The sequence below is a fragment of the Oncorhynchus keta genome, chromosome 17 (assembly GCF_023373465.1).
Source record: "Oncorhynchus keta strain PuntledgeMale-10-30-2019 chromosome 17, Oket_V2, whole genome shotgun sequence".
Taxonomy (NCBI): domain Eukaryota; kingdom Metazoa; phylum Chordata; class Actinopteri; order Salmoniformes; family Salmonidae; genus Oncorhynchus; species Oncorhynchus keta.
The window spans coordinates 11,667,220-11,683,066 of NC_068437.1; the positions used below are offsets into that span (position 1 = coordinate 11,667,220).

Consider the following 15,847-nt stretch of genomic DNA (forward strand, 5'->3'; position numbering starts at 1 on the left):
CCCCGGACCAATTACCTTTTCATGTCATGTTAACAGCCGTTTGATGTGTGACCTAGTTTTTCTGTTGGAAGACCTTTTTTTTTTTTTAGAAAGAACTGACCATGAGACCCGCTGCAATACAGCAGAAATGTATTCCGATCCCTTAATAGGAACTTAGATAGCACTTTACTTGAATCTTGCACGGCAAATTCTCCAGGGTTAAATCAACACTGACAGTGTTCAATTCAACACTGGTCCGGTGTCAATATGGGTCCACAAATTTCAGTATTAAATGAGCACACTGCTTAATGTAAAACCTTATTTGTATATTTCACAGCGTGCCTTGCCTTTCTGATCAATTGTAAGTTTACCACCCATGATTGTGTTTGTTAGTGACAGAGAAATGGTTGTTGCAGTCCATTTTCTTTGGCCTGTTGCCTTCACCAAGTGAGATTATAAGCACATCCATTATGATTTAAATTGTATTCTTCAACACAATACAATTAGTTAATACAACCTTATTTTGAGGGCCTAGTTTTAACCCTAATACAGTGCCCCCAACCTCATTGTTTTCAGGCCTGCAAGTTACATTATGATGGCTTGCAAAGTGAAGTGTAATTCCTATTGGAATCCAGCCAGAGTGGAGATGTCTAACATTTGGAATTTGTATTCACCCACAACCTGCATTCAGAATGACTTCTGGATTGGGTCGTTGAAGATATGAAACTACCTAAACCATCTAAACAAGGAACAACCATTTCAGTAACGAGTGCAATAAACCCAAGTAACCAATTTGGATAAAAATGTTCTACGCTATTTATATTTGAGTAGCATAAGATTAATAAAAATAATAGATATTGAAACAAACAGTTAAAACAATGAACCTGCAAATTAGCACGCTGTGAAATATAACAATGGCCGTGGTTGTGGTTTAACACTGGTTATTAACACTGACACAATGTGTGTTAATTTAAACACTTACACAGTTCATTTAACACCTGAATCAACACAAGAAATACTAGACTGAAATATCAACTCTAGTTAACACTGGCGAATATGCTGTGTGATTCTTCACTTTCTTTTACCTGATATACTGTAATCATGATGTTCGTCCCCTTGCAGAGGCCTCTGGGCTCCATGCCACAGGACCCTAAGTGGATCTGGAGGGCCCTATGCCAGGCGTTTGGACGTCCCCTCATCATCAGCATCACCTTTCGCTTCCTGGCTGACCTGCTGGGCTTCGCTGGGCCTCTCTGTATCTCTGGCATCGTCCACCACATCAGCAAGGAGAATCGCACCATACAGCCCCCGGTGAGAATATATGATTTTTTATTATATACATATATATATGATTTATTATTATATATATGTATATATTATATACATATAATTAAAAAAAACATTTTTTTTTTATACATGGCAGCTAAAAGCTTAATTGTGTATACATCAAGAAATGTAAGAAAGTAAATCAATCATGTTAGCTAATCAAGAAAGTTTGGACGTCAGATCGATGGGTCAGAGGTAGCTACAGATTCTAACACCAGATAATGTGAGCCATCCGCCCAAAATCTGACCATTATACTGGTAGTTACAGGTGTGGCTTCAAAATGTTGCAAGAGGTTTTTCAACTAACCTGATATTGGCGATACCTCGATTTGTGGAAACAGGAGTCTCATTAAATGTCAGTGTCCAGTTGCAGGGGGTCTGTTTGAATTAAGAAAATGCTCAGTTTTTAAAGTAAATAAATGTTTTGGTCTGTGAAAGTAATCAAACAATGTGTGTATTTTTCTAATCTTCTCTCATTGATTGAGACAGGTGCCACCCCAAAGGGCCGCATGTCATGATGTCCCCTGTCACGATCAATGAGAGAAGACGGCGTACACATTGTTGGATTACTTTATGGACCCCAAACTGTATTTATTTTAATAATGGAGCATTTTCTAAATTCATACAGACCCCCATGCAACTGGACACCGACATTATATGAGGACAAAAATAGTATCGGAAATATCAGTTTAGTTGAAAAATCTCTGGCAACGTTTTGTATAGCCACACCTGTAACTACCAGTGTAATGGTCAAATTTTGGGGTTTAAATAACAAATACAAGATACTCTAAAAACCAATGTATCAAACTAAAATACTAACTACCTTTGCAAAGTATTGTATTTACATTAAATACAGTTATTTTGTCATTTCAAAATACAAAATACAGTAGCAAGTACACGCCAGCACCACAACAACATTCTCTGTAACAGTAACATACAAAAGAAAAACGTTTTACTTACTTCGAATGTAATATGTGGTTGTTTATCTACCTTGGACTGACTTGCACTGACTGTAAGTCGCTCTGAATAAGAGTGTCCGCTAAATGACATAAATGTAACAATTACAAAAAACAATAGGTATTATTATTGGGCTTGTTTCGGGGGCAGAGCACATTACAATAATACTAAGTGTTAATTTTTACATTTATATTTTGGTAATTTATCAGACTTCCAATACCAATGCAAGGTGAAAGAGAGACACAAAATTGATGGTCAGGAGGAGGAGGGAGCATCTCCGCCAAATGTATCTTGTAGCAAATACAAGACAGTTTAAAGACCAATGTATCAAAATAAAATAGTAAATACTTTAGAAAATGAGTGTATTTACATAAAAATACAGATATATTGACATTTCTAAATACAATACAAGTACACACCTTCACTACATCATAACGGTAACAAAAATATGTTACGACCAGTGCAGGGTGAAAGTGGGACACAAAGTTGTGAACCGCTATAAAAAATGTTATTTTGAAAATACAAATTAGAGATTTCGAAAGTATCTTGTTCCAAAATGCATTGGATTGTGGTTCAGGCTGGTGAAATACAAATGACAAAATACTAAATACGTATTTAAAATAAATGTAACAGAAATACTGCCCATCTCTGGTCACAGCTAGGGAGTTAGATACAGACAGCCCACACGTATACTCAGAGATTGTAATGACTTCTGAGTGTTTTGTAATTTCAATTACACTGGGGTGAACTACACTCCAATGTATTTTGTATTTTCAAAATACAAAATTACTTTTCTATCCCATTTTATTTTTTTATAGCGGTTCACATTTTGTGGCCACCTTTCACCCTGTTGTGTGTTGGTATCAGAAGTCTGATAGCACTATGGTGTGATAAAAACGTCTGCTAAATTAACTAAATGTATATTTAACAATGTAAAGCATGCTGAGTATTATTCTAATTAGCTCCACCCAGTATATTCATTTTCACATGTACTTTTACATTTTGGTCATTTACTTTCTCAACTAAGGTAGTTAAACAACAACATATCACAGTCATAGCAAGTAAAACCTTTTTGTAACCGTTACTGAGAATGTTGTTGCTGTTTGTGCCGGCTACTTGTTTTGTTTGTGCCGGCTACATGTATTTTAATTAACTACATTACAAAATATAAGTATTTTGTACTTTATTTTGATACATTGCTATTGTGTATCTATATTTTGTCATTTTTGCCCATCCCTACAAACACTGATGGGCAAGGACACACACACAGTTGAAGTCGGAAGTTTACATACACCTTAGCCAAATACATTTAAACTCAGTTTTTCACAATCCCTGACATTTAATCCTAGTAAAAATTCCCTGTCTTTGGTCAGTTAGGATCACCACTTTATTTTAAGAATGTGAAATGTCAGAATAATAGTTGAGAGAATGATCTATTTCAGCTTGTATTTCTTTCATCACATTCCCAGTGGGTCAGAAGTTTACATACTCAATTAGTATTTGGTAGCATTGCCTTTAAATTGTTTAACTTGAGTCAAATGTTTCGGGTAGACTTCCACCAGCTTCCCACAATAAGTTGGGTGAATTTTGGCCCATTCCTCCCGACAGAGCTGGTGTAACTGAGTCAGGTTTGTAGGCCACCTTGCTCGCACATGCTTTTTCAGTTCTGTCCACAGATGTTCTATGGGATTGAGGTCAGGCCTTTGTGATGGTCACTCCTTGACTTTGACTTTGTCCTTAAGTCATTTTGCCACAACTTTGGAAGTATGCTTGGAGTCATTTTCCATTTGGAAGACCCTTTAAGCTTTAACTGATGTCTTAAAATGCTGCTTCAATATATCCACATAATTTTCCTGCCTCATGATGCCATCTATTTTGTGAAGTGCACCAGTCCCTCCTGCAGCAAAGCACCCCCACAACATGATACTGCCACCCCTGTGCTTCACGGTTGGGATGGTGTTCTTCGGCTTGCAAGCCTCACCCTTTTTCCACCAAACATAACGATGGTCATTATGACCAAACAGTTCTATTTTTGTTTCATCAGACCATAGGACATTTCTCCAAAAAGTATGATCTTTGTCCCCATGTGCATTTGCAAACCGTAGTCTGGCTTTTTTATGGTGGCTTTGGAGCAGTGGCATCTTCCTTGCTGAGTGGCCTTTCAGGTTATGTCACTATAGGACTTGTTTTACTATGGATATAGATACTTTTGTACCTGTTTCCTCCAGCATCTTCACAAGGTCCTTTACTGTTGTTTTGGGATTGATTTGCACTTTTCGCACTAAAGTACATTCCTCTCTAGGAGACAGAACGGGTCTCCTTCCTGAGTGGTATGACGGCTCCATGGTCCCATGGTGTTTTATACTTGCGTACTATTGTTTGTACAGATGAACGTGGTACCTGCAGTCATTTGGAAATTGCTCCCAAGGAAGAACCAAACTTATGGAGGTCTACAATTTTCTTTCTGGGGTATTGGCTGATTTCGGATCCACTGGAATTGTGATACAGTGAATTATAAGTGAAATAATCTGTCTGTAAAAAATGTTTGGAAAAATGACTTGTGTCATGCACAAAGTAGATGTCCTAACCGACTTGCCAAAACTATATTTTGTTAACAAGAAATTTGTAGAGTTGTTGAAAAGCGAGTTTTAATGACTCCAACCTAAGTGTATGTAAACCTCCGACTTCAACTGTAGGTGCATGCACACACACACACACTTGATCTCCCTGTTTTTTCTAAAGGTCAGGTCCTCCAAAAGGAGGACACACTTATCCTCAAAGGTGAACTCCTCATTTTAAGCCAATTAAGTATTTATGAGGCTAATGACTGGCGACCTCACCGTGCTGCTTTCTGTCTGTCGGTCTGTCTCAAACTCTCATATTCCACTCAGAGCAGACAGGAAATGGACGCATCTGTCAGATCTCCTCTCCTGCTGTAATAATAGATCCTCCATTTGTTGTTTGAAAGTCACAGAGTTGCGTAATGGAACATTGCTGATTTGCCTCAGTAACAGTTCTGTAGCTACGTGTAGAAAGCAGAAGGTAAATGCCTTCTTCCGAAATAAAAGGTATTTTATGATTTTGTCAGAGGTTACGGAACTGAATAAGAATAAGAGGAGATGAATAAGAGGAGATGATTTGGAAACAGTGGGGTGGACCTGTTATCTGTAGACACTCATAGAAGGCAAAAAGCGTTCTTTTCTGGCTCTGGCGCCATCTCGACATTGTGTTTGGGCCGAGGTTAGACTGAAATAGTCGCCCCTGGAAGAGATTACAGAGTGCTGTTGAGCTAAAAAAAAATGATGCCATGAGACTGTAGGCTGACAAGAAAAGGAGGTGTCGTCAACTATTGATAAATGCAATGGCTTGGAACTTCTCAATAACTTGTTGTGAATCCCTGCAATGGAGCGTCCAGATGTCCAGAGAGAAATGGAAAGCTGGAACTTGAAGGGCAGCGTACTCAAACAAAGTATTCATTTGCATTCAATTGACATACATTTAGGACAGGAGTTGACTGTGTACCATTAAAGATTGTGAAATGTCTCTGTGTATGAGTGTGTGAAAGAGAGAGGGAGAGACGGCAAGAAAGAGAGAGAGAGAGAGACGGGGAAGAGGGAGAGAGAGAGAGACCGGGAAGAGGGAGAGAGAGAGAGAGAGACGGGGAAGAGGGAGAGAGAGAGAGACTGGGAAGAGGGAGAGAGAGAGAGACGGGGAAGAGGGAGAGAGAGAGAGACAGGGAAGAGGGAGAGAGAGAGAGACCGGGAAGAGGGAGAGAGAGAGAGACCGGGAAGAGGGAGAGAGAGAGAGACCGGGAAGAGGGAGAGAGAGAGAGACCGGGAAGAGGGAGAGAGTGTGAGAAAGAGACTTGCCAAATTATATCTAAACTCGAATGACATATTACCTGTCCTAGTTTTAATGGCTCCTCAGAGATGTGAGAACAAATATATCTTTCTCACCTGAGACCCTTAACTGCATAATCCAAGGCTAGGGACAGCACCTGAAGGATGACTTCTGTCATTGATTGAACATCCTTAAAATAGTGGATTTGATACAGTATGACCCCAACCTTGGTGTGATTCACTAGGAGAACTGAATGACTCTAAAGACATCCATCATCATTACAGTACAGCCAGAAAGAGGGAGAGTGTGCCAAGAATAGCTGGCATGATCAAGAGTGTTCGATAAGAAAGGTACAGCGGATTACTTTTAAGTAGTTCGTTCATTGATCATCTTAGGGAATGTCTGGGAGTTATTTTTCTCAATGGGGTAGGAATTCATGTAATTTCCTTATAGAAAATCAAACCATTTTCCACTCTGATGTACATATTCTCTTTGAGAGATTTTGAACTTGTCATGACAGTCTCAGTCAGACTCGCCGTATGTGTTTTCTTTGATCCGTTGACTGGGGGGTGGGGGTGCTGACTGACTGGGTCCATATGTCTGTGTCACTCGCTTTGCTTTCAGATAAAGCTGCTGGGGGTCTACTTTATCTCCTCTCAAGAGTTCTTGGCGAATGCATACGTGCTGGCCGTGCTGCTGTTCTTTGCCCTGATCCTGCAGAGAACCTTCCTCCAGGCCTCGTATTATGTGGCCATCGAGACGGGCATCAACTTACGAGGGGCTATACAGGTACTGTACTGTAGGCCTATGCACAATAGGGACCACTACGCAAAAATGGTATCTGCAAACATTCACATACAGCCCACGTTGATGTCCATGGAGATTTGTGTGAAGACATTCTGCCCATTATGCTTATTCTCATTCTCTATTACTTAGAAGCAGGGGATTAGCCAAACTACATTTAAGAATGAGAGTAGCCAAACTACATTTATAGTTATAGTAAGGCGAGGTCCTCTGGTAACTATACATGATCTGTTTCCCTATGATGTGTCTGACTGACTTCTCCTTCCAGACTAAGATCTACAACAAGATCATGCGGCTGTGCACCTCCAATATGTCCATGGGAGAACTGACAGTGGGGCAGATCTGCAACCTGGTAGCCATAGATACCAACCAGCTCATGTGGTTCTTCTTCCTCTGTCCCAACCTGTGGGCCATGCCAGTCCAGGTAACACTATTCTGTTCTCCTGTACTTGGTTAGGTTCTATTCAGCTGTATTTCATTATATTCTATCTGCGTATATTCTGTTTGGTTCTAGTCTCCAGTATAATGTAAAGGGGTTGCTGTAAATTTGACAGTAACTCACAGGCAGTAAAGAGGCAAATAAGTTACTATATTTGATATTGCAATACACCTTCTGTAATCTAAATACAGTATCAAAGCAAGTACTGTGTAATGACACAGAGTACAATACTGTAGAATTGACTAAATTGTAATTTAAAAAGTAAATGGGTTTTGAATTTCACTGTATTTTACTGTAATTACATGGGATTAGTGCAAGCAGGTTGTTTGCTAGGTACACATTACGGCATATCAACAATAAATTATATCACTTTAAATAACATACCAGCTCAATTGGTACAGCACTCTCACGAACAAGTAGAACAAATACTAGCCTCTTACAAGGCACTCCTCAATGATGTTAAGGAGCCAGCTGTCACGTTCTGACCCTAGTTATTGTGTTAATTGTTTGTTTTAGTTGGTCAGGACGTGAGTTGGGTGGGCATTCTATGTTTTGTGTGTCTAGGTTGTTTTTCTGTGTTCGGCCTAGTATGGTTCTCAATCAGAGGCAGGTGTCGTTAGTTGTCTCTGATTGAGAATCATTCTTAGGTAGCCTGGGTTTTCACTGTTGTTTTGTGGGTGATTGTTTCCGTGTCTGTGTTTTACACCACACGGTACTGTTTTCGGTTTTGGTTATTCACGTTACGTTTATTGTTTTTGTATGGAGTGTTTAGTTTATGTGTTTAAATAAACAACCATGGACACTTACCACGCAGCATATTGGTCCTCCGTTCCTTCTCGCCTCTCCTCTTCAGACGAAGAGGACGAAAACCATTACATCATTACACCATTACACCACCACAAAAGGACCAAGTGGCATGGTAAGCAGCAGCAGGGGAGGCAGCAGCAGCAGCAGCAGTGGGAGAGGCAGCACTATTTGGAGAAATGGACTTGGGAGGAGATCCTAGATGGGAAAGGACCCTGGGCAGAGCCAGGGGAATATCGCCGCCCCAAAGCAGAGCTGGAGGCAGCGAAAGCAGAGAGGCGGCATTATGAAGAGCTAGCACGGCAGAGCGGCTGGAAGCCCGAGAGGCAGCCCAAAAAAAATCAGGAGTCAGACCTGAGCCAATTCCCCCTGTTTACCGTAAGGAGCCATGGATGAAATCAGAGCAGTCGGCGAAGTTGAGGTGTGCGTCTGAGAATGTTGAGGAGTTATTGGACAGAGTAGAGCGAGAGCTGTTGGTTTGGCGTAGTATGCACGGCATTCGCCCTGAGGAGCGTGTTAGCTGTCCGAGCGTGTTAGCTGTGTCACCTGTGTCAGTTCCTCGTACTCCAGAAGATTTGATGCCGGCTATACACACCAGGTCTCCAGTACACCTTCACAACCCGGTGTGTCCTGTTCCTTGCACTCACACTGAGGTGCGTGTCCCCAGCCCGGTACCCTCAGTGCCGGCACCCGAACCAGGCTGTCTCTCCGTTCTTTGGCTACAGGTGCTCCCGCCTGTCCAGCGCTGCCAGAGCCTTCATACTCTCCAGAGCTGCCGGAGTCTCCCGCCTGTCCGGCGCTGCCAGAGCCTGCATACTCTCCAGAGCTGCCGGAGTCTCCCGCCTGTCCGGCGCTGCTAGGGTCTCCCGCCTGTCCGGCCGGCGCTGCTAGGGTCTCCCGCCTGTCCGGCCGGAGCTGCTAGGGTCTCCCGCCTGTCCGGCCGGAGCTGCTAGGGTCTCCCGCCAGTCAGCCTGGAGCCGCCAGAGCCGCCAGTCAGCCAGGGGCCGCCAGAGCCGTCAACCAGCCTGAGCTATCTCTCAGTCCTGAGTTACCCCTCAGTCCTGAGCTACCCCTTAAGTCCAGAGGTGTCCCTCAGTCCGGTGGGCCTGTTGTTTAGGGTTCCCAGGTCAGGGTCGGCGGCAAGGGTCGCCGTTCCTAGGAGACCACAGAGGCGGACTAAGACTATGGTGGAGTGGGGTCCACGTCCAGCGCCAGAGCCACCACCGCGGAAAGATGCCCACCCAGACCCTCCCCTATAGGTTCAGGTTTTGCGACCGGAGTCCGCACCTTGGAAGGGGGGTACTGTCACCTTCTGACCCTAGTTAGTGTGTTAATTGTTTGTTTTAGTTGGTCAGGACGTGAGTTGGGTGGGCATTCTATGTTTTGTGTGTCTAGGTTGTTTTTCTGTGTTCGGCCTAGTATGGTTCTCAATCAGAGGTCGTTAGTTGTCTCTGATTGAGAATCATACTTAGGTAGCCTGGGTTTTCACTGTTGTTTTGTGGGTGATTGTTTTTACAGTAACTTACCGGCAGCCAGTTACCTGTAAGTTACTGTAAATCAAGGTACAGTATGTTTCTGTAAATTCCAAATAAACTTTAGTTTAACAGTACATTACTGTAAAGTTTACCGATAATATACTGTATATTTCTAAAAGCTATAACAAGAGCAAGGTATTGATAATCGTTTTTAGATAGAAAACGGCATGAGAAGACAGCCAACATGAAGAGATCAAAAGTGGGCCAAAATATGCTACAGAGAAGGCATTCTGTGGGCCTATAGAACATAATTGACAGCAGAATCCTGCCAGGGTTTTTTTTACAGTACGGTACTGTATTCTGTCGGATGGACTTGCAGAATCATTCGAAATATATCAATTATTTCCCCGTCCACAAATCTTCCCACAATGTACCATAATTTACAGTATGCTGCAGTAAACTGTTTCACAGTATTTTACTGTTGATAATATCCAACATTACAGTATAAATGACCGTTTTCCATTACAGTGTATTCTAGTATAATTTACGATATCAAAGGCAGGATATGAGTCACAAGGGTAGAAAAGACAGATGGGCAGAAAAGAAGAAGCACAGCAGGAGAAGCCCTATGGATTTGAAATATTGTATATTAGAACAGTGTGACCTTCAGGTTTATGCTCCATGGCATGTATAATTAATGTTAAGGAGTGATGATCTCTCATAGCCCATCTCTAAATCTATACATGGAAATGGAAGGAAGGTGTTTGGGGAAAACACACAAAAATATAAACGTAACATGTAAAGTGTTGGTCCCATGTTTCATGAGCTGAAATAAAAGATCCCAGAAATGTTGTATATGCACAAAAAGCTTATTTCGCTCAAATTTTGTGCACAAATTTGTTTACATCCCTGTTAGTGAGCATTTCTCCTTTGCCAAGATAATACATCCATCCACCTGACAGGTGTGTTATATCAAGAAGCTGATTAAACAGCATGATCATTACACAGGTGCACCTTTTTATTTTATTTTTTATTTTTTCAATTTTATTTCACCTTTATTTAACCAGGTAGGCTAGTTGAGAACAAGTTCTCATTTGCAACTGTGACCTGGCCAAGATAAAGCATAGCAGTGTGAACAGATAACACAGAGTTACACATGGAGTAAACAATTAACAAGTCAATAACACAGTAGGAAAAAAGGGGGAGTCTATATACATTGTGTGCAAAAGGCATGAGGTAGGCGAATAATTACAATTTTGCAGATTAACACTGGAGTGATAAATGATCAGATGGTCATGTACAGGTAGAGATATTGGTGTGCAAAAGAGCAGAAAAGTGAATAAATAAAAACAGTATGGGGATGAGGTAGGTAAAATGGGTGGGCTATTTGCCGATAGACTATGTACAGCTGCAGCGATCGGTTAGCTGCTCAGACAACAAAAAAATCCCGAAAAACGTATGTCAAAAATGTTATAAATTGATTTGCATTTTAATGAGGGAAATAAGTATTTGACCCCCACTCAATCAGAAAGATGTCTCTTTCGACACTCATAAAGGGAGTGCTCCTAATCTCAGTTTTTTACCTGTATAAAAAACACCTGTCCACAGAAACAATCAAGCAATCAGATTCCAAACTCTCCACCATGGCCAAGACCAAAGACCATCTCCAAGGATGTCAGGGACAAGATTGTAGACCTACACAAACAGCTTGGTGAGAAGGCAACAACTGTTGGCGCAATTATTAGAAAATGGAAGAAGTTCAAGATGACGGTCAATCACCCTCGGTCTGGGGCTCCATGCAAGATCTCACCTCGTGGGGCAGCAATGATCGTGAGGAAGGTGTGGGATCAGCCCAGAACTACACGGCAGGACCTGGTCAATGACCTGAAGAGAGCTGGGACCACAGTCTCAATGAAAACCATTAGTAACACACTACGCCGTCATGGATTAAAATCCTGCAGCGCACGAAAGGTCCCCCTGCTCAAGCCAGCGCATGTCCAGGCCCGTCTGAAGTTTGCCAATGACCATCTGGATGATCCAGAGGAGGAATGGGAGAATGCCATGTGGTCTGATGAGACAAAAATAGAGCTTTTTGGTCTAAACTCCACTCGCCGTGTTTGGAGGAAGAAGGATGAGTACAACCCCAAGAACACCATCCCAACCGTGAAGCATGGAGGTGGAAACATCATTCTTGGGGATGCTTTTCTGCAAAGGGGACAGGGCGACTGCACCGTATTGAGGGGAGGATGGATGGGGCCATTTATCGCGAGATCTTGGCCAACAACCTCCTTCCCTCAGTAAGAGCATTGAAGAGGGGTCGTGGCTGGGTCTTCCAGCATGACAACAACCCGAAACACACAGCCAGGGCAACTAAGGAGTGGCTCCGTAAGAAGCATCTCAAGGTCCTGGAGTGGCCTAGCCAGTCTCCAGACCTGAACCCAATAGAAAATCTTTGGAGGGAGCTGAAAGTCCGTATTGCCCAGCGACAGCCCCGAAACCTGAAGGATCTGGAGAAGGTCTGTATGGAGGAGTGGGCCAAAATCCCTGCTGCAGTGTGTGCAAACATGGTCAAGAACTACAGGAAATGTATGATCTCTGTAATTGCAAACAAAGGTTTCTGTACCAAATATTAAGTTCTGCTTTTATGATGTATCAAATACTTATACAATGCAATAAAATGCAAATTAATTACTTAAAAATCATACAATGTGATTTTCTGGATTGTTTTAGATTCCGTCTCTCACAGTTGAAGTGTACCTATGATAAAAATTACAGACCTCTACATGCTTTGTAAGTAGGAAAACCTGCAAAATCGGCAATGTGTCAAATACTTGTTCTCCCCACTGTAGGTGTTCCTTTTGTCCAGGTGGGAAAGGGCAGTGTGGAGTGCGATTGAGATTGAATCATCTGTGAATCTGTTGGGCCGGTATGCGAATTGTAGTGGATCTAGGGTTCCCGGGATGATGGTGTTTATGTGAGCCATGACCCGCCTTTCAAAGCGCGACATGAGTGCTACGGGGCAGTAATCATTTAGGCAGGATACCTTCGCATTCTTTGGCACAGGGACTATGGTCGTCTGCTTGAAACATGTTGGTATTACAGACTCGGTCAGGGAGAGGTTGAAAATATCAGTGAAGACACTTGCCAGTTGGTCCACACATGCTCCGAGTACATGCCCTGGTAATCCATCTGGCCCAGCGGCCTTGTGAATGTTGATCTGTTTAAAGTTCTTTCTCACATCGGCTACGGCGAGCATGATCACACAGTCGTCTGAAACGGCTGGTGTTCTCATGCATGCTTAAGTGTTGTTTGCCTCGAAGCCAGCATGAAAGGCATTTAGCTCGTCTGGTAGGTTCGCGTCACTGGGCAGATCGTGGCTGGGTTTCCCTTTGTAGTCCATAAAAATGTGCAAGCCCTGCCACATCCGAGCTGGTGAACTAGGATTCAATCTTAGTTCTGTCATGACGGTTTGTTTGAGGACATAGCGGGATTTCTTATAAGCGTGCAGATTAGTGTCCTACTCCTTGAAAGTGGCAGCTCTGACCTCTAGCTCGGTGCGGATGTTGCCTGTAATCCATGGCTTCTGGTTGAGATATGTACGTACTGTCACTGTGGGGACGACGTCGACGATGCACTTGTTGATGAAGCCGGTGACTGAGTTGGTATAGTCCTCAATGCCTTTGGATGAATTATGGAACATATTCCAGTCTGTGCTAGCAAAACAGTCCTGTAGCATACTGTAGTATCTGCATGAGGAAAATGGTGGTCACCAGATACTGAGTTTTTTTTTAAGTATCTCTGACCAACAGATGCATATCTGTATTCCCAGTCATGTGATATCCATAAATTAGGGCCTAATGAATTTATTTCAATTGACTGATTTCCTTATATGAACAGTAACTCAGTAAAATCGTTGAAATTGTTGCATGTTGCATTTATAGTTTTGTTCAGTGTAGTATGCTAGTATGGATATTCGGACACGGACAGTTTCTCTTACCTCTCTCTCTCTCTCAAGGTCAAAGGGAGACAGGTTAACCGGTCTGGGAATTCCGCTACCGGAACCCCTTGCCAACAGCCAGTGAAATTGCAGGGCGCCAAATAAAAATCAACATAAATCTCATGAATCAAATTTCTCAAACATACAAGTATTAGGCACCATTTTAAAGATAAAATTCTCGTTAATCCAGCCACAGTGTCTGATTTCAAAAATGCTTTACAGTGACAGCTCCACAAACGATTATGTTAGGTCACCACAAAGTCACAGAAAAACCCAGCCATTTATCCATCCAAAGAGAGGAGTTAGAAAAAGCACAAATAGAGATAAAGTTAATCACTAACATTTTGATGATATTCATCAGATGACACTCATAGGACTTCATGTTAAACAAAACATGTCTGTTTTGTTCGATAAATTGCATATTTATATCCAAAAATCTCATTTTATATTGACGTGTTCAGTAGTTCCAAAACATGCCGTGATTTTGCAGAGAGCCACATCAATTTACAGAAATACTCATTATAAATGATGATGAAAATACAAGTGTGATGCACGGAACTTTAGATAAACTTTTCAGATTTCAAAAAAACTTTACGGAAAAAGCATACCATGCAATAATCTGAGTACGGAGCTCAGAGCCCAAACCAGCCAAAATAAATACCCGCCATGTTGCGCAGTCAACATTAGTCAGAAATAGCATTATAAATATTCACTTACCTTTGATGATCTTCATCAGAATTCACTTCCAGGAATCCCAGTTCCACAATAAATGTTTGATTTGTTCGATAAAGTTAATAATTTATGTCCATAAACCACCTCCTTTTAGGGTGTTTGGTAAAGAAAATGAAACGCACGTGCAACTTCCAGCGGAAAGGTCGGACGAAAATTCCCAAAATGTATATTACTGGTCGTAGAAACTTATCAAATGATGTATAGAATCAATCTTTAGGATGTTTTTATCATAAATGTTCAATAATGTTCCAACCTGAGAATTCCATTGTCTGTAGAAAAGCAATGGAATGGGAGCTACCCTCTCATGTGAATGCGTGACTGAGCTCGTGGCTGCTGGCAGACCTCTGACTCATTCCGCTCTCATTCAGCCCCCCTTCATAGTAGAAGCATCAAACAATGTTCTAAAGACGGTTGACATCTAGTGGAAGCCTTAGGAAGTGCAACATAACCAATATCACTGTATCTTCAATAGGGGCTGAGTTGAAAAACTACAAACCTCAGGTTTTTGTCTGCCATATGAGTTCTGTTATACTCACAGACATCATTCAAACCATTTTAGAAACTTTAGAGTGTTTTCTATCAAATACTACTAATAATATGCATATATTAGCATCTGGGGCTGAGTAGGAGGCAGATTACTCTGGGCACGCTTTTTATCCAAAAGTGAAAATGTTGCCCCCTTATCCCAATGAAGTTAATGGCATATTGAGTTTGTGTGTGCACTTGCGTGTGTGGGACTATGTGAAAGAGAGAGAGAGAGAGAAGCTGCGATTCACTCATGTTCCACTAACTTGCATGTCCAATCAGATGTGCAATCTAATATGTTCCCTGATCTCAACATTTCCCAAGGTTGAACATGGCCCAAACAACATTCTGCATTGTATTCTCCAGATCATTGTGGGGGTTATTATGCTCTACTACCTCCTGGGGATCAGTGCTTTGATTGGGGCCACAGTCATTGCTGTTCTGGCCCCTGTCCAGTACTTTGTGGCCACCAAGCTGTCCCAAGCACAGAAGAGCACCCTGGTGAGTGATACAGAGCCTTCAGGAAAGTATTCAGACCCCTTTACTTTTTCCCCAAACTTTGTTATATTACAGCCTTGTTCGAAAATGGATAAATTAAAAATCCTCAGCAATCTACAAACAATATCCCAAAATGATGGAGCGAAAATTATTTTTCAAATGTATAAAAACAGAAATACCTTATGTACATAAGTATTCAGATCCTTTGTAATGAGACTTGAAATTGAGCCCAGGTGCATCCTGTTTCCATTTATCATCCTTGAAATGTGTCTACAACTAGATTGGAGTCCACCTGTGGTAAATCCAATCGATTGGAGATGATTTGGAAAGGCACACACCTGTCTATATAAGGTCCCACAGTTGACAGTGCATGAGCAAAAACCAAGCCATGAGGTCGAAGGAATTGCCCATAGAGCTCTGAGACAGGATTGTGTCAAGGCACAGATCTGGGGAAGGCTACCAAAAAATGTC

General features: G+C 41.9%; 1 protein-coding gene across 5 annotated transcripts in view; it reads left to right on the forward strand.

The window, feature by feature from the left end:
- LOC118396446 (ATP-binding cassette sub-family C member 8) overlaps positions 1 to 15,847 on the forward strand; it is a 125,166-nt gene that overhangs the window by 43,924 nt on the left and 65,395 nt on the right. For all 5 annotated transcript variants that reach the window (XM_052465488.1, XM_052465487.1, XM_052465485.1 and 2 more), the window contains 4 exons: positions 1,102 to 1,290; positions 6,727 to 6,891; positions 7,175 to 7,330; positions 15,245 to 15,379. In XM_052465488.1, coding sequence (XP_052321448.1) covers positions 1,102 to 1,290; positions 6,727 to 6,891; positions 7,175 to 7,330; positions 15,245 to 15,379 — 645 coding nt within the window. The remainder of the gene's footprint in view (positions 1 to 1,101; positions 1,291 to 6,726; positions 6,892 to 7,174; positions 7,331 to 15,244; positions 15,380 to 15,847) is intronic.